Consider the following 19,804-nt stretch of genomic DNA (forward strand, 5'->3'; position numbering starts at 1 on the left):
ATATAGTCCTGTAAATAATCCATTAACATAATTATTAGGTACATAATTACAATTGCACATTGTTTTGTGCTCAAAAACAAGAGTTTAGGGATGTGAATTATCCTAAAATAAAACTAAGTTTTAAATATTTGAACAATAAGAAATTTATTAGATATTGAATTATGACAAAATGTTTGAAATTCAGTGTAAATAATACACTGAAATACAAGCAGTAAACACTATTGTTAGGCTATTGATGTAGATAACATATTGAATACACTTCAGTGTTATCTTCTTTTAATTTTGTCTCTTCACTTTAATCATGTTATCCAGGAAAGATAATTCTAATCATCAAAATTTTGTGAAAGTAAGAAATTAGCAGCAAGATTTTCATTCTTTTCACAAGCAAAATATGCTTGAATGACCATATGCTCAGGAAAGCCTAATGCTTTTAATCTTTCAATGGCCTCTTTGTCTTGGGGTGAGACTTGTGGATGCTGCGCCTGTGGTAGTTCAATTGCATTCTCTTCAACTGCTGCACCACCTGATGTTGGATTGACTGGTTCATTCAACATTCTGACAAAAGCTTGCTGATGTTGACTAATTGCCTGCAATAATGCTGGGTTTGTTTGACCAATTTGCTGAAGTACAGCATTTAATAAAGTAGGGTTTTGCTGAATAACAGCACGCATTTGTTGAAATTGAGGCTGATCACGGAGGAATGCCAAGGGGTCATCATCTGAACCCTCTTCAGCCTCTTGTTCTTGAAGCAGTTCTTCTGGTATACCTGTTATTAAATATTCCACAGCTCTTTCGCGGTTATTAAATGAAGCCCGAAGAGCTTGTTCTACTTGCTGTCTATTATATCCCATATCCATAATGCTCTGCACTGTAGCTTCAAAGTCAAGTTCATTACTGGTTGCAACTGGTGCCTCGGGTTCCGCCGCTGGAGGCGGTTTAGGTGCTTCTTCAGGAGTGGGTTTGGCTTTACCATCGCCGCTTTCAGTCGAAGCACTTTCACCAGCTTCTGGGGCAGAAGTAGTCGATGCCGGAGTCTCCGCTGATTTTGGTTTAGTCACCATGATAACAATGAATTTCTTTTCGTCTATGTTGTACGTACGTAATTTATCGTCATCTAACAAGATTTTGCCCGCATAAATTAGTCTTTGATGATCAGCAACATAATCTTTACCTTTCTCAACTTCAATTTTCAGCTTGAGTGCTTTAACCGTTTCTTCTGGATCGATTTCTATTTGAAAAGTTTGTTGTTGTAGTGTCTTCAGCGTCACCAACATTTTGTTTAACTTTCTTTGCAACTTTTAAATGATTGAGCAAGTTTTGTCCTAAATTAGATACCGACTGAATTCTGACTCGACAAAATTATGCAGTAAACATAACCTCGCGGCTGTCCTACAAGCGTTCGGATACGCTGACCAAAGACAATAAATTTATTTGTTTGTAAACCTCTTTATTTTTAAGTTACAAAAAAATATACAGTTCTACCTGATTTTTTCTTTTTTTATTGAACGCAACGTTCAGCCTCCGCTCACTCATAACTAAAATGTTATTTTTCACCAAATAAAATATAGAAATTTCGAAACGAGGCTCTTTTTTTAAATTCAACAAGATATAGTTATAACTATTTCTTAGTAATTCTTAGAATATTCATCGAGAATGGAAAGGAACCACCTCGATACCATAGCATACTACATTTGTCAGTAGTTTGTTTATTACAAAGAGCCCAAAAGGCCAAAAATACTGGATAATATATGTAAATTTTTTCTTGTATTATTACAATCACAATTTAACATTTTATTGAACACATCATTATATTCATATTTTTTAATTTAAATCTGCGTTTTAGTAAAAATCACAAAGAAAACGGTAAAAGAAAATATCATCAAGGGAATTTTCTAAGGTCCGATTTTGAGAGACTTACGGTTTAAACTCTAAAGGCGGTAGCCTCATGAATCGCTCGTCGCTCGATTGCAGCGACAAACACGATCACGTGACCCCATTTTTAAATTTCCCGCAGATTCGAAAAGTTGCTGCTTCATGCAGTCGCTGGTCGCTCGTTTGCTGCGATAAATCTGGACAGATTTCCTAACCTCATTCGTAATTTCGTACCCTGGTGGCAGTGATTCAATTGGAAGAAATCTATATCTGTATACTAATATATAAAGCTGAAGAGTTTGATTGTTTGTAGCGACGAGCGACTGCAAAGGCCGTAGCTTAATATTTTCAGCTTTGTCGCTACCTTTCCTGCGACCATATTTCGTCGCTTTTCGAGACGCGGGAAATATAAAAATGGGGTCACGTGATCAGATTTGTCGCTGCAAAGGAGCGACGAGCGACCATGAGGCTATGCCTTTATACATAATGTACTACTATTTGTTTTCCTTTGTTTGATCCTTGGCCACCACACCAAAACCACTGTTCGCATCGTGTCCCGGGTTCAGGTCCGGGTCTAGGGGCCCAGGGGCCCCGCGGCCTCGAGGCAACAAAGGAGTGGGGGCCCCCTTGGTTCAAGTTATTTTCATTTAGTGAAAAATTTATCGAGCTTTTCTTTATTTTTTTAGATGCCTACTTTGCTGGTGGGCCCCTAAAGTGCCTTATGGATAATACGGCACTGTGCTGGTTCGATCCCCGCGTAGGACAGACATTTGTGTGATCCACGAATGCTTGTTCTAAATCTGGGTGTCATTGAGCATGTCCTCCGTCCCCCGCGACGCAATTCTTTAGTGCGGGACAGGCCAAAATAAGGGGCGGTTTTAATTGATGCTTTGACCGCCTATAAAAGTGGTTGCCACCCCAAGACACGTCGCTAGCCAATGTAGCGCCCATATACAGGTAACCTCAGAATCGACAAACTATCGGCAGCTTTTTCATTTCATTTGCAACCTACTTAAAATCCATACTTCGCCGAATATGTACTTATTTCTATAATATAGTATGTTTAAATTAGTGCCACTGTCGTTCTGGCATAATCAGATGATGAGGTAGCCGACTGGATTTTTTTTTATTAATAAAAAAATTAAAAAAATGCAAATTTATCACGTTTTCAAACATACATTTCATGTAGGTAATTGCTTCATCCTATTGCGTAAGGTTAGTTAACAGAATACTTTTCAAATTATACGTCATTCTTATGATTAGGAATGTGTAAAAGGCTCATACATTGACCTAACAATAGACGCGAAATTTCAACGTAGGCTCTCTTCCTGGACGAGAGCCCGACTGCAGCACTCGAACTTCGAGTAAAATATCAATGATCATAATCTTATATAAAAATGAATTGCTGTTTGTTAGTCTTGCTAAAAATCGAGAACGGCTTAACCGATTTAGCTTATTTTAGTCTTGAAATATTCGAGAAAGTCCTCTGTCCACGAAAGGTTTAAATGCTGATAAAATAGGGAAGTTGCAAAAAAATGTTATCATCGACTTTTAGGCGGTACGTACCTAGGTAGTTCGCCGGGACATACAGTAACTTATAAAAAACAAAATCGGAAAAAGAATCACTGATTGCTCGGTTCAAGACAGTGTAAGAGTCCAACTTTCAACCTTGTCATTTTTATGCTATAGAGAACCGGGTTCATCATCCTAGCATTTTCCATCAATGTTAGGATCGGCTGTCAATTAACCAGGTGCAGCTAAATACCAGTGCTTAACAAAGTGGGACTGCCTATCTGCCCTCCTCAACCCAGTTTCATAGGCAATACGATGGCCCTTAGACTGGTTGTCGACTTTCTAGCTTCTAACTTCCCCTAATAATTGTCAAGGCCGGGACCCATAACAAAACGTGTCTTACGAAACACGGAGGAACTCGTTATAATCCTACCTATCCACGGACCGACCGTATCAAGCCTAGCTTTACCTGTTATCGATCCACTTGGGCAGTTACAGCTTAGCCACGACCTCCAGTTTTTGAACTCAACCTTTCGCTTACCCACATTTTTCTTTTTCTTTGTAAAATTGAATTTTATATGTAGGTGCTTAGAGAATACTTCATTGCACGTAAATGTTACCATTCAAAATTGCTCTGTAGATGTAGGTATCCTCATAAAAGAGGTTTATGTAAAATCGACAACAAGTTCTTGTTATTAAAAATTTATTACTTACATACAATATGTTTGTCTTATTCTAGATACATCTAACATAACTAAAGTTGCTAATTTATATTAGCTAACATAATATCTCACAAAATGTATACATAATAATTCCTGTCAATAGCTGTATATCTAAAGAGCGTCAGCTTGAACCAGGGATATATTGAAGCGTGTAATAAATACAATAAATACTTTAACATAGAACCAAAACTGACGACCTCATTCGATATTTTTAGCGGAAATTTCATATAAATTATTCTTTGTAATTTTCATCACATAGTTTTACAATTTACAGACAGATCATAGAAACAAAATACAGAAGAGAACGCAGAGAACTGTTTATATATCAACTGTATTTAATCACATTTCATGTTGTAGACACTGTACACTGGCACTTTTATCATTGAGTCGTTTCGAATAACTTTTCACGAAAGTATTTAATTTTTTGTGCGAAAAATGCTTCAAGACCTTCAGCGCACCTATAAAATTCTGAGTCCTTAGGATTAAAGTATCGACAGTTATCGAATATTTTAGTCATATCACCAATGAACTCACTTAATGTACTATATGTTTGATCATTCACTTTTCGTTCCACAGTCTGTAGATCTGTAATACAAATATATTTATAAATCGAATGTTATAATTAAGTACTAGGAAATAAAAATAATCTAATAATACTTACCCATTGGTTCTTTGATGACTTTGTAATAGGTGGGAGCTTCTCTGGGATCTACAGGTTCCATAAAGGGCCACGCGTTTTTATGTAGTTGTATTTGTTTAACAAGCCTCCTTAAATTTTCAAAATCTTTAGTAGTAAGCTCTTTCATATTTGCGTAATTGACAGAATTATTTTTCTGGCAATTTGGACATATGTACTCATCAATATTGTCAGCCTCGGACTGTAATATTCCTACACATCTTCCGTGGAACCAATCTTGACACCGATCACAGCATATGTAGAATCTGAAATAGTTTGTATTTACATGTAGGTTTCAAAGGGTTAAAATGAATAAAGGATTTACATGTCAGTTTGTACTCTTTTACCATACTAATCCAGATTATTTAGAAAATAAGTCTGGTTTAACACATATTCACACTAAAAAGCAGCAGCCGGCGGCGCCTTTAAGAGGCAAAGTATTTTGATAATTTTGAATCTTATCTACAAAAGTTGAAATTAGAGTATATTTTAGTGTATTATAGAGTAGTTTCAAGGCAAATAAAGTGCACCGCGAGGCTGCACAATAGGTGCCTTATCAGTGGTGATTAACCATAAGGGTAAGTCGTTACTTTAAGTAAATACAGTGTTAAACATACTGTGAATTGTCATAGGGCTGTCGACATAGACAGTAAAGTTCTTGTGTTTCTTCAGCGCGCCGACAATCCGGACATACATATTCTTCCATCGTTTTACTCATTTCCTCTGTAACTCCTACACAATCGCCGTGGAACCAGTTGCTACAGTGTTCGCAGCCAACGTAAAACCTATAAATTATTTGATAATAGATTAGTTTGCAAACTGACTAAATATTTTACATAGTTTTGTATTGTATAAATTATATTTCTCAAATAAAATATGATTTTACTATATACTATGTTTTCAAATACTATTTGTTCTAAGCAGTTTCTTTTTATTTATTTCGTCAAATATAGTTTTAATAATTATGACTCAATAATGATGCTTGTATTTAAATTAGAATATTCTTTATTGTGGAATCACCATGGAATTGCATTGCATTTATTACATTAAAAGAAAAAAATGCGTAAAACTAAATGCGTAATCCAGGCTTATAGGTTTTAAAATAATAAGATATTGTATATACACGGTGATTTTTTAGTCGTCTTACAAAAGCAGCCCAGTTCATGTATCCGACGTAAAATACACCTAGGCGCGATTTTTTTTTATCATCAACTAAGATAATAAGTACGAAGAAAATTAAACAAGAGAAATCTGAAATATACTCTTAAAAATGATAAAATTGCCGCCGCCCGCGCCCCTCACCATTGTTATGAGGCTCGGACCGCACTCGCAACACTTGTGTTTCTAAAAAACTACGAATTGCATCATAATATTGAATAAAAATAGCATTTAATTTTCTTTCAAATCTCATAAATACCTATTTTTTTTATCATGAACGTGTTCTAGTCATTGGATACATGAACTGGGCTGCTTTTGTAAGACGACTAAAAAATCACGGTATATAATATATGGAAACAACACAAAATAAAAGTATCTTACTTAGTATTGTCGTAAGGTGTACGGCATATGCACAGTAATTTTTCCTTCTTGACAGATCTTTTATTAGGACGAGGAGTAGAAGGCGTAGCAGCACCACGTCGCTTACCACCCCGGACCTCTTCCTGCTTATTTCGCTCGGCTCTGGTACGGAGTGCCAATTCTGCAGATAGCTCTTTCTGTAATATGATAAAAGAAACAAAATAGTTTAGATTGAACAAATTAGACTTAGGACAAAATACTAGAAAAAAAAAACGAAAACAATATTACCTGGATCTCAACGCCTAATTCTTTTTCGAGGAGACCACGTTTCTTGATGATGTCCTTTTTCAACATTTCTTTATGTTTAAAAAGTAACATCTGTAGGCGAGAGTTGTTAGTAGCTGCGCGGCGACGTTCGTCCATAGCCGTGGGCTGCGGGTGGTGCTGGGCGGGCAGAGCAACGGGCGCGGGCGGTGGCGGGGGCGCGGCCGGGGGCGCAGCAGGGGGGCGCGCCGGCGGCCGCGGCGGGGGCGCGCCACTCGGCGGCGACGGAGGGCGCCCGCCTCGCGTGCGCTTGCGCGGGCTGCTGTCGACCCACTCGTCGTCATCGTCGTCATGTCGCGAGGAAGTAGCGCGGCGCCGAGTTGGTGGCGACGGAGTGCGAGCGACTACTGCGACCGGCCGAATTTCCCTCTCTGGCTGTGGAATCTCTGGCTTCATACGTTTCTCTTGGTAACGTTGCAACTGGAGCAGTTTTTCTTCTATCTCTGGATTTAAGTTTTCTTGTTTCAAAGCACTCTTAATAGCTGCAATTTGGGTATAACATTATACATTTTTTTGTATGGATGTTTCGAGTATGTATGTGGATGAATATAGGGGAAGAGGACGATCAAGGAAACGATGGATGGATTGTGTGAAAGATGACATGCCTGCAAGTTATGGAAGGAGAAGACATGTTGCGCCGACCCCACATAATAATTGGGATAAGGGAATGATGAACGTGGATGTACTACTTAAGGGTTCGATATTATAAATCAATAAATTCAAAACAAAATATACCCATTATATGATTATAAAAAAAAAATCTACAAGAAAAGTTTTCGACATAAACTCTACACTTATATGCAAATTTAAAAGTAAAAATTTAGCTTTAGTTTAGCTCAGCTTAGAATTAATAGTCAACATATTAACGCAAATTGAGTATGTTAACTATTCAAGTGAAAATGTAAAAACATTGGCACATTAGTAATGAGCCCGAAAAAATAAATTAAATTATTGACAACTTTATTAATTTTGAGTTCTAGTTAAAAGTACTTACTTTGTTGTATATAGTCAGGGGTTAACACGAATTTACTACTTTGTAGGCCGTCTGGGCCTGAATTAATGATATCAGTTTTCGTGTTGTTTTCTTTGATATCTTCTAGTTTTGAAGGGGTCGCCTCTTTAATACTCGCTGCTTCAGCAACATTTTCTTCACCATTTAAAAGAGCTTGTCTTTTTATCTGATCTTCCTCACTTACATCCTATAAGTAAAATGTGTAATATATGTCAACATCAGTACCTCCACACCTCGCCTTCTGTGTAGAAATGTTTACCTCATCGAAGTTTTAAATTAAGAAATAGGGTAAAATATAAAACAAAATAAACAACATCAACATCCGTTTGTGGGAATATATCAGTTCAAGTGTAAGAATTAAAATTATGACAAAGTTCTGTTGTACAAATACAATAATCAATCCCTATTTATTAATTATAAAATTCAAATAAAGTAGCATTCAATTGCCCATACACCCCCACAAAACGTTTGTAAGTAAAATAATAATGCCAAAAAAAAACTAAACAAATAAAACAGGACATGATTAAATAAAAGTCGATGATTATTATAATATTTTATTCAAATGATACTATTTTACTATCAGTATATTAATAAGGAGTCAATTTGTAATATTACAAGTATACATGTCAACAGGTGGTGTATGAGCAATTCTTTTAGACCAGTAGCAAATATTATATAGTATAAAATATTTATCTTCTGGGGAAGTTGTTTTGGAATTGAATACGAGCTAAATAAGGCAGCTAGATTAATTTAATTATTTGAATAATCAATAATAAAGAATAAATATTATATTCTGATCGAAAATAAACTAACTATGGAACCAATTTTTCGATTATACATTGTAAGATATATTTCATACCAAATCTGCTTTTAAAGTTCAGGCTAATGGGCATTTTAAGCATAATTAATTTAATCGAACGGCAGCTGTTTTTCACTTAACTAAAACCTTACATATATTCATTTATGAATCAGGTAAACGCAATAAGTGATCCTAACAGATAATATGCGTGAGGTAAGAAAAAGATGTTAAATAAATTTGAACGTCTAACTAATATTATACTCGAACCGATTAACGCCTTACTTCATGCACATTCTAGAACGGAAACTATATTCTATACTAGTGTAAGGTAGCAATCACATCAATAAACACTCTCCCTACAAATATTACAGCTGTAATTAAATTTATGCCTTTTGAAATTAAATAAGGATACCAAAATTTTTTAGTTACCGCATTTTAATCACCCAATTTCGACGGAAGAAGGCTAATGTTTTTATAGGAAACTTTTGTGTTTCAAATTCATCAGATCTGAATATTTATTGATGTAGATGCTGTTATTATATAAAAAGTTCCTGATTCGTTATTATAAAACAAGTCTAACTCTTATGAAAAAATAATATTGTATTTTATGCATATGCGTTTTTAACTGGAAGTGACTATAATACTGAGTTTCATCGTTTTATTTTATAAATATTTATCACCTACAATTAATTAGTGAAATTATTAGATATGTATAATACTAAGATATAAATTAATATACATGTTCTTCAATATTTACAGAAATCTTTGGTGTTCTTGAATCATGTAAAACTAATAGTAGCAGGAAATATTTTTAAACACCATTAAAATTGCACATTCACGTACCAGTCTTATAAATTATAATACATCATTATATGCACAGAGATTTCCTAGGCAGGGTTAGTTAGGGTTTGATCAAAACAAGTGCTTTGGTGTGAAGTGGTAAAGTCTATGTCATGTTTTATCCAACCATAGTATTATCACTAAAACAATTTCATTAAGTTTAATGTTTTAATACCATTGCACTAATTTTAATACTACCTTAACTTGAAACCGAGAATAGCCTACTATTAAATCCGCCATTTAGGAGAAGACACTGTTTTAGTGGTTTATTCTAATTGTTTATCCTATTTGCATTCAATGGCGGACTTTGTTAGGCAATGGGACATTTATACGGTTTCTGAAATTCTTTTTACAATAAATGTTGTGTTTCAGTAGTCAATATACATACATAAGTACATAATAGTGGTTCCTCGTCGGAGCATCGTCTAATAATAATATATTACCTGGTGCGCGGGCACGGGTAGGGGTTGTAGGGACTGTAGGGAGTGCAGCGCGCCGGCGGCGGGCAGCGGGCCCACGGGCGTGAGCGGCGGCGGCGCGCCCCCCGCCGGCTGCACGGCCAGGTACATCTTGCGCGGGCCCAGCATGCCTTGCTTGCCTGTCGACTCTTGAGCTGTAAAGGTGCAGTCAATGAATGCTTGGATAACTAAATAGGGTCTTTTTTGACCCATTCTCGGTATGTACTAGTTTACCTTTTAACAGCTGTTGTTTTACTTGATGTTGAACTAGTGCTAGTTGTTGTGGTGTTAAAGAATACCCATGAAGTCCCTGAAGAACTATACTTGGTCCACTGCTTGTCTGCATTACCTGTAACAAATTATTGGTATTCGTTAAATATATGTATTTAACATTTTAACCCAAAATAGTGTACCTATTTTTTTATTATTCACTTCGTTGACATGCATGAAACCTCTCTAAATATTGCCATTAAGAGCAAACTTTTTGTTTTATTAACGATAATTCCTTTTGCTTTCTTTATCAAAAAAAGTTTACAAATATCACTTGAATTTAAAATACTTTGCTTGTGCAAAATAATTAAAATACAATTACCTGTGCAGTTACTGTCTTTATCACAGTGCCAGGTGGTTGGCCTACTAGAAGTCGCTTTTCAACTAATTCATCCTCTGTAAGCTGTTGTTGTGGTTGCGGTGTGATCTGTTGTGATTGCGCCTGGCTTGGCTGCGGTTGTAGAGCCTGCTGTTGGATCGGTTGCGGTTGGATAGGCTGCGGGATCGCAGGTTGCGGAGCCAAAGCGGGTGGTGCAGTGCGGGGTGCGGCCATCGGTGACTGCACCGGGGTCGCCGCAACCGTGGAGGGACTTTGACCGATGTGGGCCACTATCTGGGCTTGGTTATTACCCGTCGGTCGGATGAGAACTTGTTGCCCATTCACTGTGGCCAGTTGAATTTTGCCAGCAGCAATTTGCTGTACTAGCACTGGGTTGTTCACAACGATCTGCTGCGCCTGCGGCGGGCGCGGGCGCGGCGGCTGCAGTCGCGGCGCGGGTGTGGCGGCGGGCGCGCGCGGCGCGGCGGCGCGCGGCAGCAGCTGGCCCTGCACCAGCACGGTCTGCACGGCCTGCACGGCGGCCACGCGCGGCGCCAGCCCGGCGCGCGCGCCCGCCTGCACCACCACCTGCGCAGCCGGCTGCACGCACACCTGCGCGGCCGGCTGCACTACCATCTGTGGGGATGGTTGGACTACGATCTGCCGGTTACTTTGTACCATGACTTGTTGACCGGAGGCCTGAGCAGCGCGAGGTGTCTGACGAGCATCGTCGGAGGCGGTTTTCGCTTGAGGCGTTTCTCTTTCAGTCGGACAGCCGCCAGTGTCGACTGTTTTAGCGGCAGGGGAGGCTGCTACTAACTGTCCGGTAATACCCTGCTGCCCCGCCATCACTACATGCAATTTTCCATCAGGCATTTGAATCAGCTGTTGGCCAGCTAACAAGCCCCTTACGGTTATTTTTCCATCAGGAGCCCGAATTATTTGAACTTTTTGAGGGCCATCCTTTTGTGGAGTTGCATTCGGCTTGGATGAAACACCTTCGTTTTGTGCAGACTTTGCCGTACCTGCGATTGGCTGACTGATTACTCGGGTCGATCCATCCGCTCCCTTTGTCATAATAATTCTTCTGGTTCCAATAACTGTCTTTTGTCCAGTGGGAGTGGTAGCATTTGTAGTAAGAAGAGATGTAAGTGTACTTTTACCCGAGTTCTGATTAGGAGTAGACTTTGCTTTGTCTGTAATGTTAAGAGCATTGAGTAAGTTTTTGACACAATTGTTTGGATAAGAAAAGATTGATAAATACAAATTACATTACAAGGAAAATCCTTTGCTTTTCCATATAAAATCGTGATACACACCTTGGGACATTTCTAATGCTCTTTTTTGTTGATGTGCAGCCCTCTGTTCCCGTAATTGCTGCTCCATTTTATCCTTGAGGTCAGCAGCATTTGCTGGGGGCGCGATATTTCGCTGTGGAAGCTTTCCAGTAGACGTGCGTGTGACCGGTGTAGCGCGTTCCGTACGTTCACCGTATTGACGCACCTCCCACAATTCCAGTTTATCCTCATCAACCCACTCTTCAGACACCTGTGACAATTGATTATGTTTAGAATTACCATTCTAATTTCTTATTGATTCTCGTATTTACTAATAACATAGATAGAAAAAGCGTTTTTAAGAAACAGGAGCTTTTAAGTTAATATGACAAAGATAGGAGATCCAGAGATGGTGGGGTGGCAGAGTAGCTTATAAAAGCAGGACATTTTTTTTATAATTTTGCTATTAGAACTAGACTATAGTAGACTGTCTGAGTCTGCCAAATATTAGTTTTACCTAAAGTAGTCAAGAAATAATAAATACTACGCATTGGACAACTATTTGATAATACGAGAAAGAGAAAAAGTAGGAAAATCTTAGTTTTGTTTAGGTTTTCTACTAAGGCATTAACACAAATCTGATTAAACTTACTTGCGGTTCAGTATTTTGAGGAGATTCTGCGCGCTTTCTTTTTCTTAATCCACTACGAATTGATGTGACTTCACGGACTGTTTTTGGCAATTCCAAGGGAATCACTACTCTCCGACGGAGATATTGAGTTCGCTCGGAAAACTGGCCTATATGACGATGTTTCAGCAGCTCGAGAGATACAATTTCTGTATCAGTTGTCAACTGATGTTTACCATCAGCAGAAGCAGGTTTTGCCGCCATGTCGTCCCAACGCAGACAAGCCCACATGATACGAAGTTGTAATGCAGCACTTGTTAACCATTGAAGATTAACAGTTCGATAAAGCCAACAAGTTTTAAACAATGGTCTAGGACAAGGATAAGGCCAGACTGTCTGATTAGGTTTAGCGTTATGGCTGAAACCAGTTACTGTATTATGGCCAGCTTGTCGGCATAGTTTTCGGAGCTCATGATGTGGTAAAACCATTATAGTTTTTGCCTTACTTCTTGTATGGAATGTTGAACAAAGAGGATATTTCACAGGTGTCCTCTTTTTTTTCTTTTCTACTGCTGATGTTTGTACTCTTTTTAAATACACTTTCCCAGAAGGATTTATAGTTGAGTATACTCTTACTACATTTCCCTCTGTTTTTTCTTCTTTTATGGTTCTATCCTCTCTTTTATAAGTCTTTGTAGGACCAAACCGTCTGTTCACCAGTGCACGATATTTCACTTTATCATCAGTCTTAGTGGAAGTCACAGAGCATTTATAGGACGAATCTTTTGCTTCATGGCTATTTCCCGAGTTTTGTGTATTAGATGCTGCTTTAGATGCTCTTCCTCTGGTTATTTTTAGTTTAGGAATAGGTGGGCGTTCAGTAGTCTCATTTCCAGTATCAGTGTTAGCTGGTGGTTGTTCTGATGATTCCCCATCAGTTAACTCTTTTAGGGGACCAATTTCAACTTCGCTGTCTTCATTGTTATTGCATGTTATATCAATATCCATTTCATTTCCAACTGCTGGTACTGCTGATTCTTCAAGGGTACTCTCAGATTTAACAATACATGAGTTTTCATCGCCATCAAGTTTTTCAAATTTGTAATTGACGTCATCTCCATCTTCACCACTAAATTTCCTTTTAACATAACAATCAGTATTTTTGTTGTCGCACTCCTGAGCGCAGGCCACAGCAGACAATAGATCGCTCAAAATATTTTCATTTGAGTTTGCGGTGGATGAGCTTTTCCCTAATAAATATTGTTCCAGTATTGACATTTTAGTATTATCTTTAGAATTCGCAAGTAAATTACTAGAATTGACCACTCCACCTTTTAATAAAGTAACTAATTCACTTAATAGTTTCCCTTTCATAATACATAATGGCGAATAACAATTTACTTTAATTGTTGAATTTTGTAAAATTTCAGATGTATCTATTTTGTTACAGCAATTGGAATAACACCGATACCTTTTTGTAAGTTGCGTTAGTTTTTGATACTCGTCTCTAAGAGCATCAACATTTTTAGCATGATCTGTACTCATTTGTTTGGCTACACTACTTGTGCCACAAATTGTTGGCATGTCTGGTTCTGGATCATCATTTTCCACATCAATATTTTTTTCATCTTCACTTTTGACCTCCACATCTTCTTTTTTCACATTTGCTATTAAGTTGGCTAACTTTTTCTCTTCCATAAACTTCAAGTACGTGCGTCTGGCTAGGAATTCGTCTAATTTAGATTTTCTTGCCATTTTTGGATAATACCTCCTAGTTGAAGAACCCATTGCTTTTTCTACATCAATTTCTTCAAAACCATCTTCATCCTTCTCAATTTTTAAATTACGCATGGAAGGTGGTACTGCAATAAAAATGTTGAAGATAAGAATTAAACACGAAAAATTGTGAATTAAAGGAATTTATAAAAATTAAATAAAGTAACTGATTCTTACATTTCTCCATTACATCTTTACTCTCTCCCTCGTTTGAGATAAGATAGTCATAGGTTTTTGGCTCGACAGCTAAAACTTTAATTACGCTTCCTTCTCTTACTCTTACAGCAATCTTAGCAGGGCCGTTTAATAAGCACGCCTTTGCATTGCTATGCTTCTTGTATTTTCTGGTTGAAGAATTCCACAGCCAACCCCATTGACCGTGAATTCTGTATTCTTCTCCTTTTTGTTTCCAAGCCTATAATATTTTTAAAGTAACTCGTAATACTGATTCATTGTTTAATGATGCAACGGTTTACTCACGCAGTTCGACTCGCGACCCCGCCGCGTTAGCTCATGATTTATACTCCGGTTAGGTCCGAAACTAGTCGGGCACTCCCGCGTGACTAAACCGTTGCATCATAATGTTTATCGACTATAAAAATGATTGTAGTGAAAAAACTATGAGGCTGCAGCACCATTCACTAAATGTAGAAGTGTTGGGCCAATGTTTGACCTTTCATTGTACAACAAAACCTTTGACTCCTAAAACTTTCTTAAATTTCAGAAATATTTTAAACTAGTTGAAATGTTAAAAGGTTAATATGTAGGTAAATTAATTATGATATAATTACCTGGTGACGAAGACCAAGAGAATATTAAACAAAGTTATAGGCTGTTCTTAAATTTCAGAAATATTTTAAACTAGTTGAAATGTTAAAAGGTTAATATGTCGGTAAATTAATTATGATATAATTACCTGGTGACGAAGACCAAGAGAATATTTAACAAAGTTATAGGCTGTTCGATAACGTTCCTCCTCCTCATCCCTTTCTTTTTTCTCACGTTTATCAAGCTTTTTTCGTTCCTCTCGATCCGTGGCAGTTGTACGTATCAATTTAACATGCCCAAGTTGTTCATGCCATGCCGGTACCCAAACAACACTTTTTATGCACGCCTGTAAACAATCATTTACATTTTTATCCTGTCAAAATGTATATGTATAATATGAACACCCTTAAATACAATTTATTTTGTTATCACTAACCTGCAGGACACAGAGAGCCCTAGCAAAATCTCGAGGAGCTTGACAAAGCTGCACTGCTTGTACCCAAGGTTTTCTCAGTAGTGACCAGTTGGGATGCATAAATTGAAGTACTATGTTTGATTCTAACTGCAACAACGTTTGTCTGAGCGTCGCTTCCAATAACGGCTTTGTTGCTGGGGAAAAAAATATCATAATTATGTATCATGAAAGATAGAAAATATAAGCAAATGATTGTAACGAAATCAAGTGCAAAGATTTGAATTTTCTTTAAATGCAGTATCAATTTATATATATAGACAATAGTGCGACGCGCGCCGGTTTATATATTATGTGTAGAGGTAAGAAAAAATGTTATAATTACCATTCAACAAGCCAACCCATTTGAATTCTTGTGCTGAAGACAAAGAAAACTTATGGGACATATACCGCTTTTTGTCTCGCTCTTCATTACGCTGCGGTTTATTTAAAGCTAGCGGATTTGCTGAGTATTGATTAATATAATTTTTAAAACTATTTTCATTGCCCAATTTGAAGAGATAAGTTCCATTGGAGATCTGTGTTGACTTTAACCTTGTCAATCTTTCAGTTACTGAAATAAATTCAGACAAAACATGAGCCATATAAATAAATAACTTAAAGATTTAGTCAAAAAGTTTGAAAACAAGGCAGGCAGCCACAAAGTTTTCATGGGAAATTTATTGTTATGACATTAAACAACAAATAATACAATGAAATACAACACTAATATACAAGCTAACAGATATCATGCCATATTATAGATACCCTGTAATTGTGCTAAACAGCTAGAAAATTACCTTCTTCATGCTTTTTCTGTCCAGGAAGTTTTCTACTGGAAGCATTACACTTATTTTTTTTGTTGTCATCTTCATCAATAGTATCGTCATCATCTTGCGTCATATCTTCACTTACAACAGTGATTTCATTTACGACATCACTGTCACCAGCTATAGAAGAAACATTATCAATCTTGTCATCGTCAAGTTTCAGTTCTGGATTCTGACTACGCTGCTTTTGTTGTTCTTTAAGTTTTCGCTGTTTAACAATATTAGCATTTTCAATTTCCAAGTAAGATTTTCGATTTCCTTTGACTTGATTAGTAAGACGTTCTGTAATATCCATCTGTCGTAAAATTTCTTGTTTCATTTCTAGTAATTCTCGAACTAAGGGAGCTTCCATTTCATCAGAATCGAAAACATTCAGCAACTCCTCAAACTGCTGAGCTGATGTATAGTACCATACTTCACCATTTTCAGATTCGCTAAAATCAGTCATAAAAAATCTTGTGAGCACTTGAACAATGTGTTGTAATACTGGTTTATCTCAAAAGATAAATTAAAATACTTACACAAAAATACGCCGAGCTATAAACCAATACTTTCTTCCATGTCTATCAAAACCTAGGTGTTCATGTCGACACATCAAACCTTGTTTTTCAGCATCTGGTAGGCAATCTGTTACACCCATTGTTTTATGCTGTTTACATAAAGCACACTGCCAGTCTTCAGATGGAACATCGCCTAATGGAGGGTCCACACATTCAAGGTGGAAAACGGCAGGGCATGTCTCACAACAGAGCAGGTCTCCCAGACGATGACATACTCGACAATGATCATCATAATGTATAGGAACTGCAAAATTAATATACAAAGATTTTATTTTTATTGGGCAATTTGAAAGAATATATTTTAAACTTTAGTGTATAATTGTAACATTTTATGCCTTGGGCACAACCTACCCAAAATAAATAAATCAACTTTATATGAATATTATAGTCAACTGAGCAAGCCTTTTCAAATAAAATAAATGTGTATGTGGTTAGATAGTTTAATGTATGAAATGGCAATTCTATGAAATTATACCAAGGTCTTGTACATTATATATTATATTGTACTCATACTGAAATATTGTAAGGGTTTTAATCATTTTGTAAAACATGCATGTAACTAACTATGCATCCCATATAACATGCATTTACCAATAAATAAAACTTAACAAATAAAGCTTTGAAAATTTCACAATCTTTTATCAAAATTTCAAATGATACAATTATACGAAATAAAATTGATAGCTTACCTTCACTCAACAGATCATCACGAACAGGGTTTGTTATTAAAAATTGATTGCATAAAAATTGTAGGACAGCTAAGCGATCATCCACTGATGTGAATGGGTATTCACATGAGTTTAAAATTCTAACAACATTCTGATCAAATGATTTGTCACTTTCAATGTAAATTCTTAGGACTTCTGGCCATGTCATGACATCCAATAAAAACAAAGTTATATTTACACTGTCTTTATGGTCCAGTGGACCGAAATGAGTTTGTTGAGCATCCTCTTCTCTTAACAGAGCTTTAAGTAGCATCATATGCACTTCTATTAGAAGATTACTCTGCTCTTCACAGCTTATAGCTGCACAGAGATCCTCTATACGAAACGGTGACAACCTTACTAGGTGCCTGAAGTGCCGTAGCACTTCATAAACACCTACTACTTGTAAAATTAAATTCTGAGGAATTAATAAGTCATCTGATGATAGTGGAAGGTCTAAGGGAGGGATTTGTCGTTCTTGTTGAAGCCACAGAGGATCAGGACTTGGGGGCCTGAGTAAATTATTATTGACCTTTCTAGGTGTGCCACTGGTAGTACTATAGCTGCTAACAGAAAAGTCACTATCGCTGGCGGCACCGTCACCTACGCTGCCCTCAGAGCTTTCACTAGCGCGATCTTCTTCGGGCTCAGACCTATCACTGTATTCATCTCCAAAATCAGATCCGTAATGATATTCAGACTCGTGGTAATCCGCTGCTTGTGGATTATATCCTCTTCGAGAATATGAACCTGATATTCCACCTCTTTTATTTTTATGGGCTTTTCCTCCTCTTTGTTTTCGCGTACTTCGTCTGCTAATATCGCTTCCTTGCGGTGAAGATGCTCTAGATGCTGAAGGAGTACTAACCAAAGAGGCTGAACCTGCATTTTGTTGATTTAGTAAATATTTCGGTTTTTTCAATAGATGGTACTGAAATTTTCTACTTTTCTCAAAACTGCCCGATTTTGGAGGCCTCCCGCGTTTCTTTGCCCCCCTTCCCGACATCATTGAAAACAACTGTCAATTGTATACAGTCTCGCACGTGTATCGTAAAAACATAGTCTTGTTTACAAAAACAAAAAGATGGTATTGCATTTCAGTTCATCCTAAATCCAACGCAGTCATGATCCCAGCCGTTTGGGATGCTTCACATCAAACGATCGTCTCATAACAAATTCAAACACAATATCCGCACTGTCTTCTTAGCAATTAACTGAAAAGTCAATCAACTCACTGATATGAAAAGATTACCTACTGAATTTTCTAAGAGAAAGAAGGCACCGAAAACGTAATGACGCGAAATGCGAGTACATGCAATTCTGAAACGCTTGATGCTGGCTTCCTATTGGTTGATTATAAGTCCGCCATGTCGTTTTCATAACTTGTGGGTATTGAATATTCGAAATGACAATTAAACTTTGTTCTTGAAGGTGATGGATACACAAGTAATAATTCATAAAAGAAAATATAACGACTTCTGGCTTTTTAACAGAATAATTTATAGAAAGTTATCACTAGAAGGAGTGGTAGTTGCCGCACGGAACACATCGGCAGCCATTTTCTATCTTTCAAAATGATTCGATAAAAGGATCTCTTTAAATTCTTTTTTATTAAAGTTTGTCAAAAATTATGGTTAAGAAATGATTAAAACGAGAAATAATATTTCTATGTTGTTTATGTATTCGAAATTGTGAATATTTAAAGAAATCCTACATAAATAACTGTAGTAATACCGGATACATAGCCAGATGGACTTTAAATTGTCTTTGGTGCACATTGATTTTTGACAACCTAAGAAAAATATATATCCGGTGAAACGAAAGTTGTCATGATTAAAAATGTTGCAATATTTAATTGAACTGATAAAATAACTATCATCTGGCAAGTCAACTGGATCATTTTAAGGCTCCTCTTCACATTGGCCCATGATGGGCGATTACAGACAAGCACGAATATGTTGAAGCTAAGGTTGAAGGCGTGTTTGTCTATGATCGGCCATCATCGTCAGTAATCGTGAACAATCGGTAAGTTGTCGGTACATCAAAGTCTAACTTATATATAGTTATCTGTGCATCAAAGGAAACCTGGCCCATGATTATATGCGCGTCCACTCATTCGTCGATAAATCAGTGCGCAGTTGTCTTTGGTACAGTGTAGACGTGTTCTGTTCTGATTAATAGCCACCATCTATCACCGCTATCTCTTCCTTCATTTAATTTTCACAATTCTTTTTGCGCGCATATTAAGTAAATACATAATTATAAGAGCTAATTAAAATATTGCCGTATTGTCCTTTGTGTTGTTACTTTTGTTAATCATTTTGGCATTTCTAAAAATGAATGGCCCTGTTCTTAATTGGAATTACCTACTGCTATAATTTTGAGTCTGAATAACCGTTAAATGAATACATTCATTTAATGGTAAGCACCGTAAGGTACCTATAGTTTGTTCTCAATAATTGATACACACTACAAAGGCGTAACC

The 19,804-nt window shown here is 37.0% G+C and overlaps 2 protein-coding genes across 3 annotated transcripts; both read right to left on the minus strand.

Moving 5' to 3' along the window:
• Positions 1–118: 118 nt before the first annotated feature.
• On the minus strand, positions 119–1,399 carry LOC113508021 (UV excision repair protein RAD23 homolog A). Its single transcript, XM_026890970.1, has one exon. The coding sequence runs from the start codon at positions 1,272–1,274 to the stop codon at positions 324–326; it is 951 nt and encodes a 316-aa protein (XP_026746771.1). The 5' UTR covers positions 1,275–1,399; the 3' UTR covers positions 119–323.
• Positions 1,400–4,070: 2,671 nt separating this feature from the next.
• On the minus strand, positions 4,071–19,013 carry LOC113508019 (nucleosome-remodeling factor subunit NURF301). 2 transcript variants are annotated; one of them, XM_026890969.1, is made up of 18 exons: positions 17,302–19,013; positions 16,574–16,856; positions 16,023–16,486; positions 15,569–15,796; positions 15,208–15,380; positions 14,920–15,117; positions 14,181–14,418; positions 12,252–14,089; positions 11,642–11,870; positions 10,326–11,518; positions 9,968–10,082; positions 9,719–9,882; positions 7,619–7,823; positions 6,589–7,106; positions 6,322–6,497; positions 5,400–5,567; positions 4,768–5,048; positions 4,071–4,691 (listed from the first exon to the last, which is right to left on the minus strand). In XM_026890969.1, exons 1-18 carry the CDS (start codon positions 18,326–18,328, stop codon positions 4,486–4,488), a joined length of 7,704 nt encoding a protein of 2,567 aa, XP_026746770.1. In that variant the 5' UTR covers positions 18,329–19,013; the 3' UTR covers positions 4,071–4,485. The 2 variants fall into 2 exon arrangements, with proteins under 2 accessions (XP_026746770.1, XP_026746769.1); XM_026890968.1 differs by having other exon boundaries at positions 9,719–9,888.
• Between the last annotated feature and the right edge of the window lie 791 nt (positions 19,014–19,804).

This window comes from Trichoplusia ni, unplaced genomic scaffold (genome assembly GCF_003590095.1).
Source record: "Trichoplusia ni isolate ovarian cell line Hi5 unplaced genomic scaffold, tn1 tig00003647, whole genome shotgun sequence".
NCBI classification, from domain to species: Eukaryota; Metazoa; Arthropoda; class Insecta; order Lepidoptera; family Noctuidae; genus Trichoplusia; species Trichoplusia ni.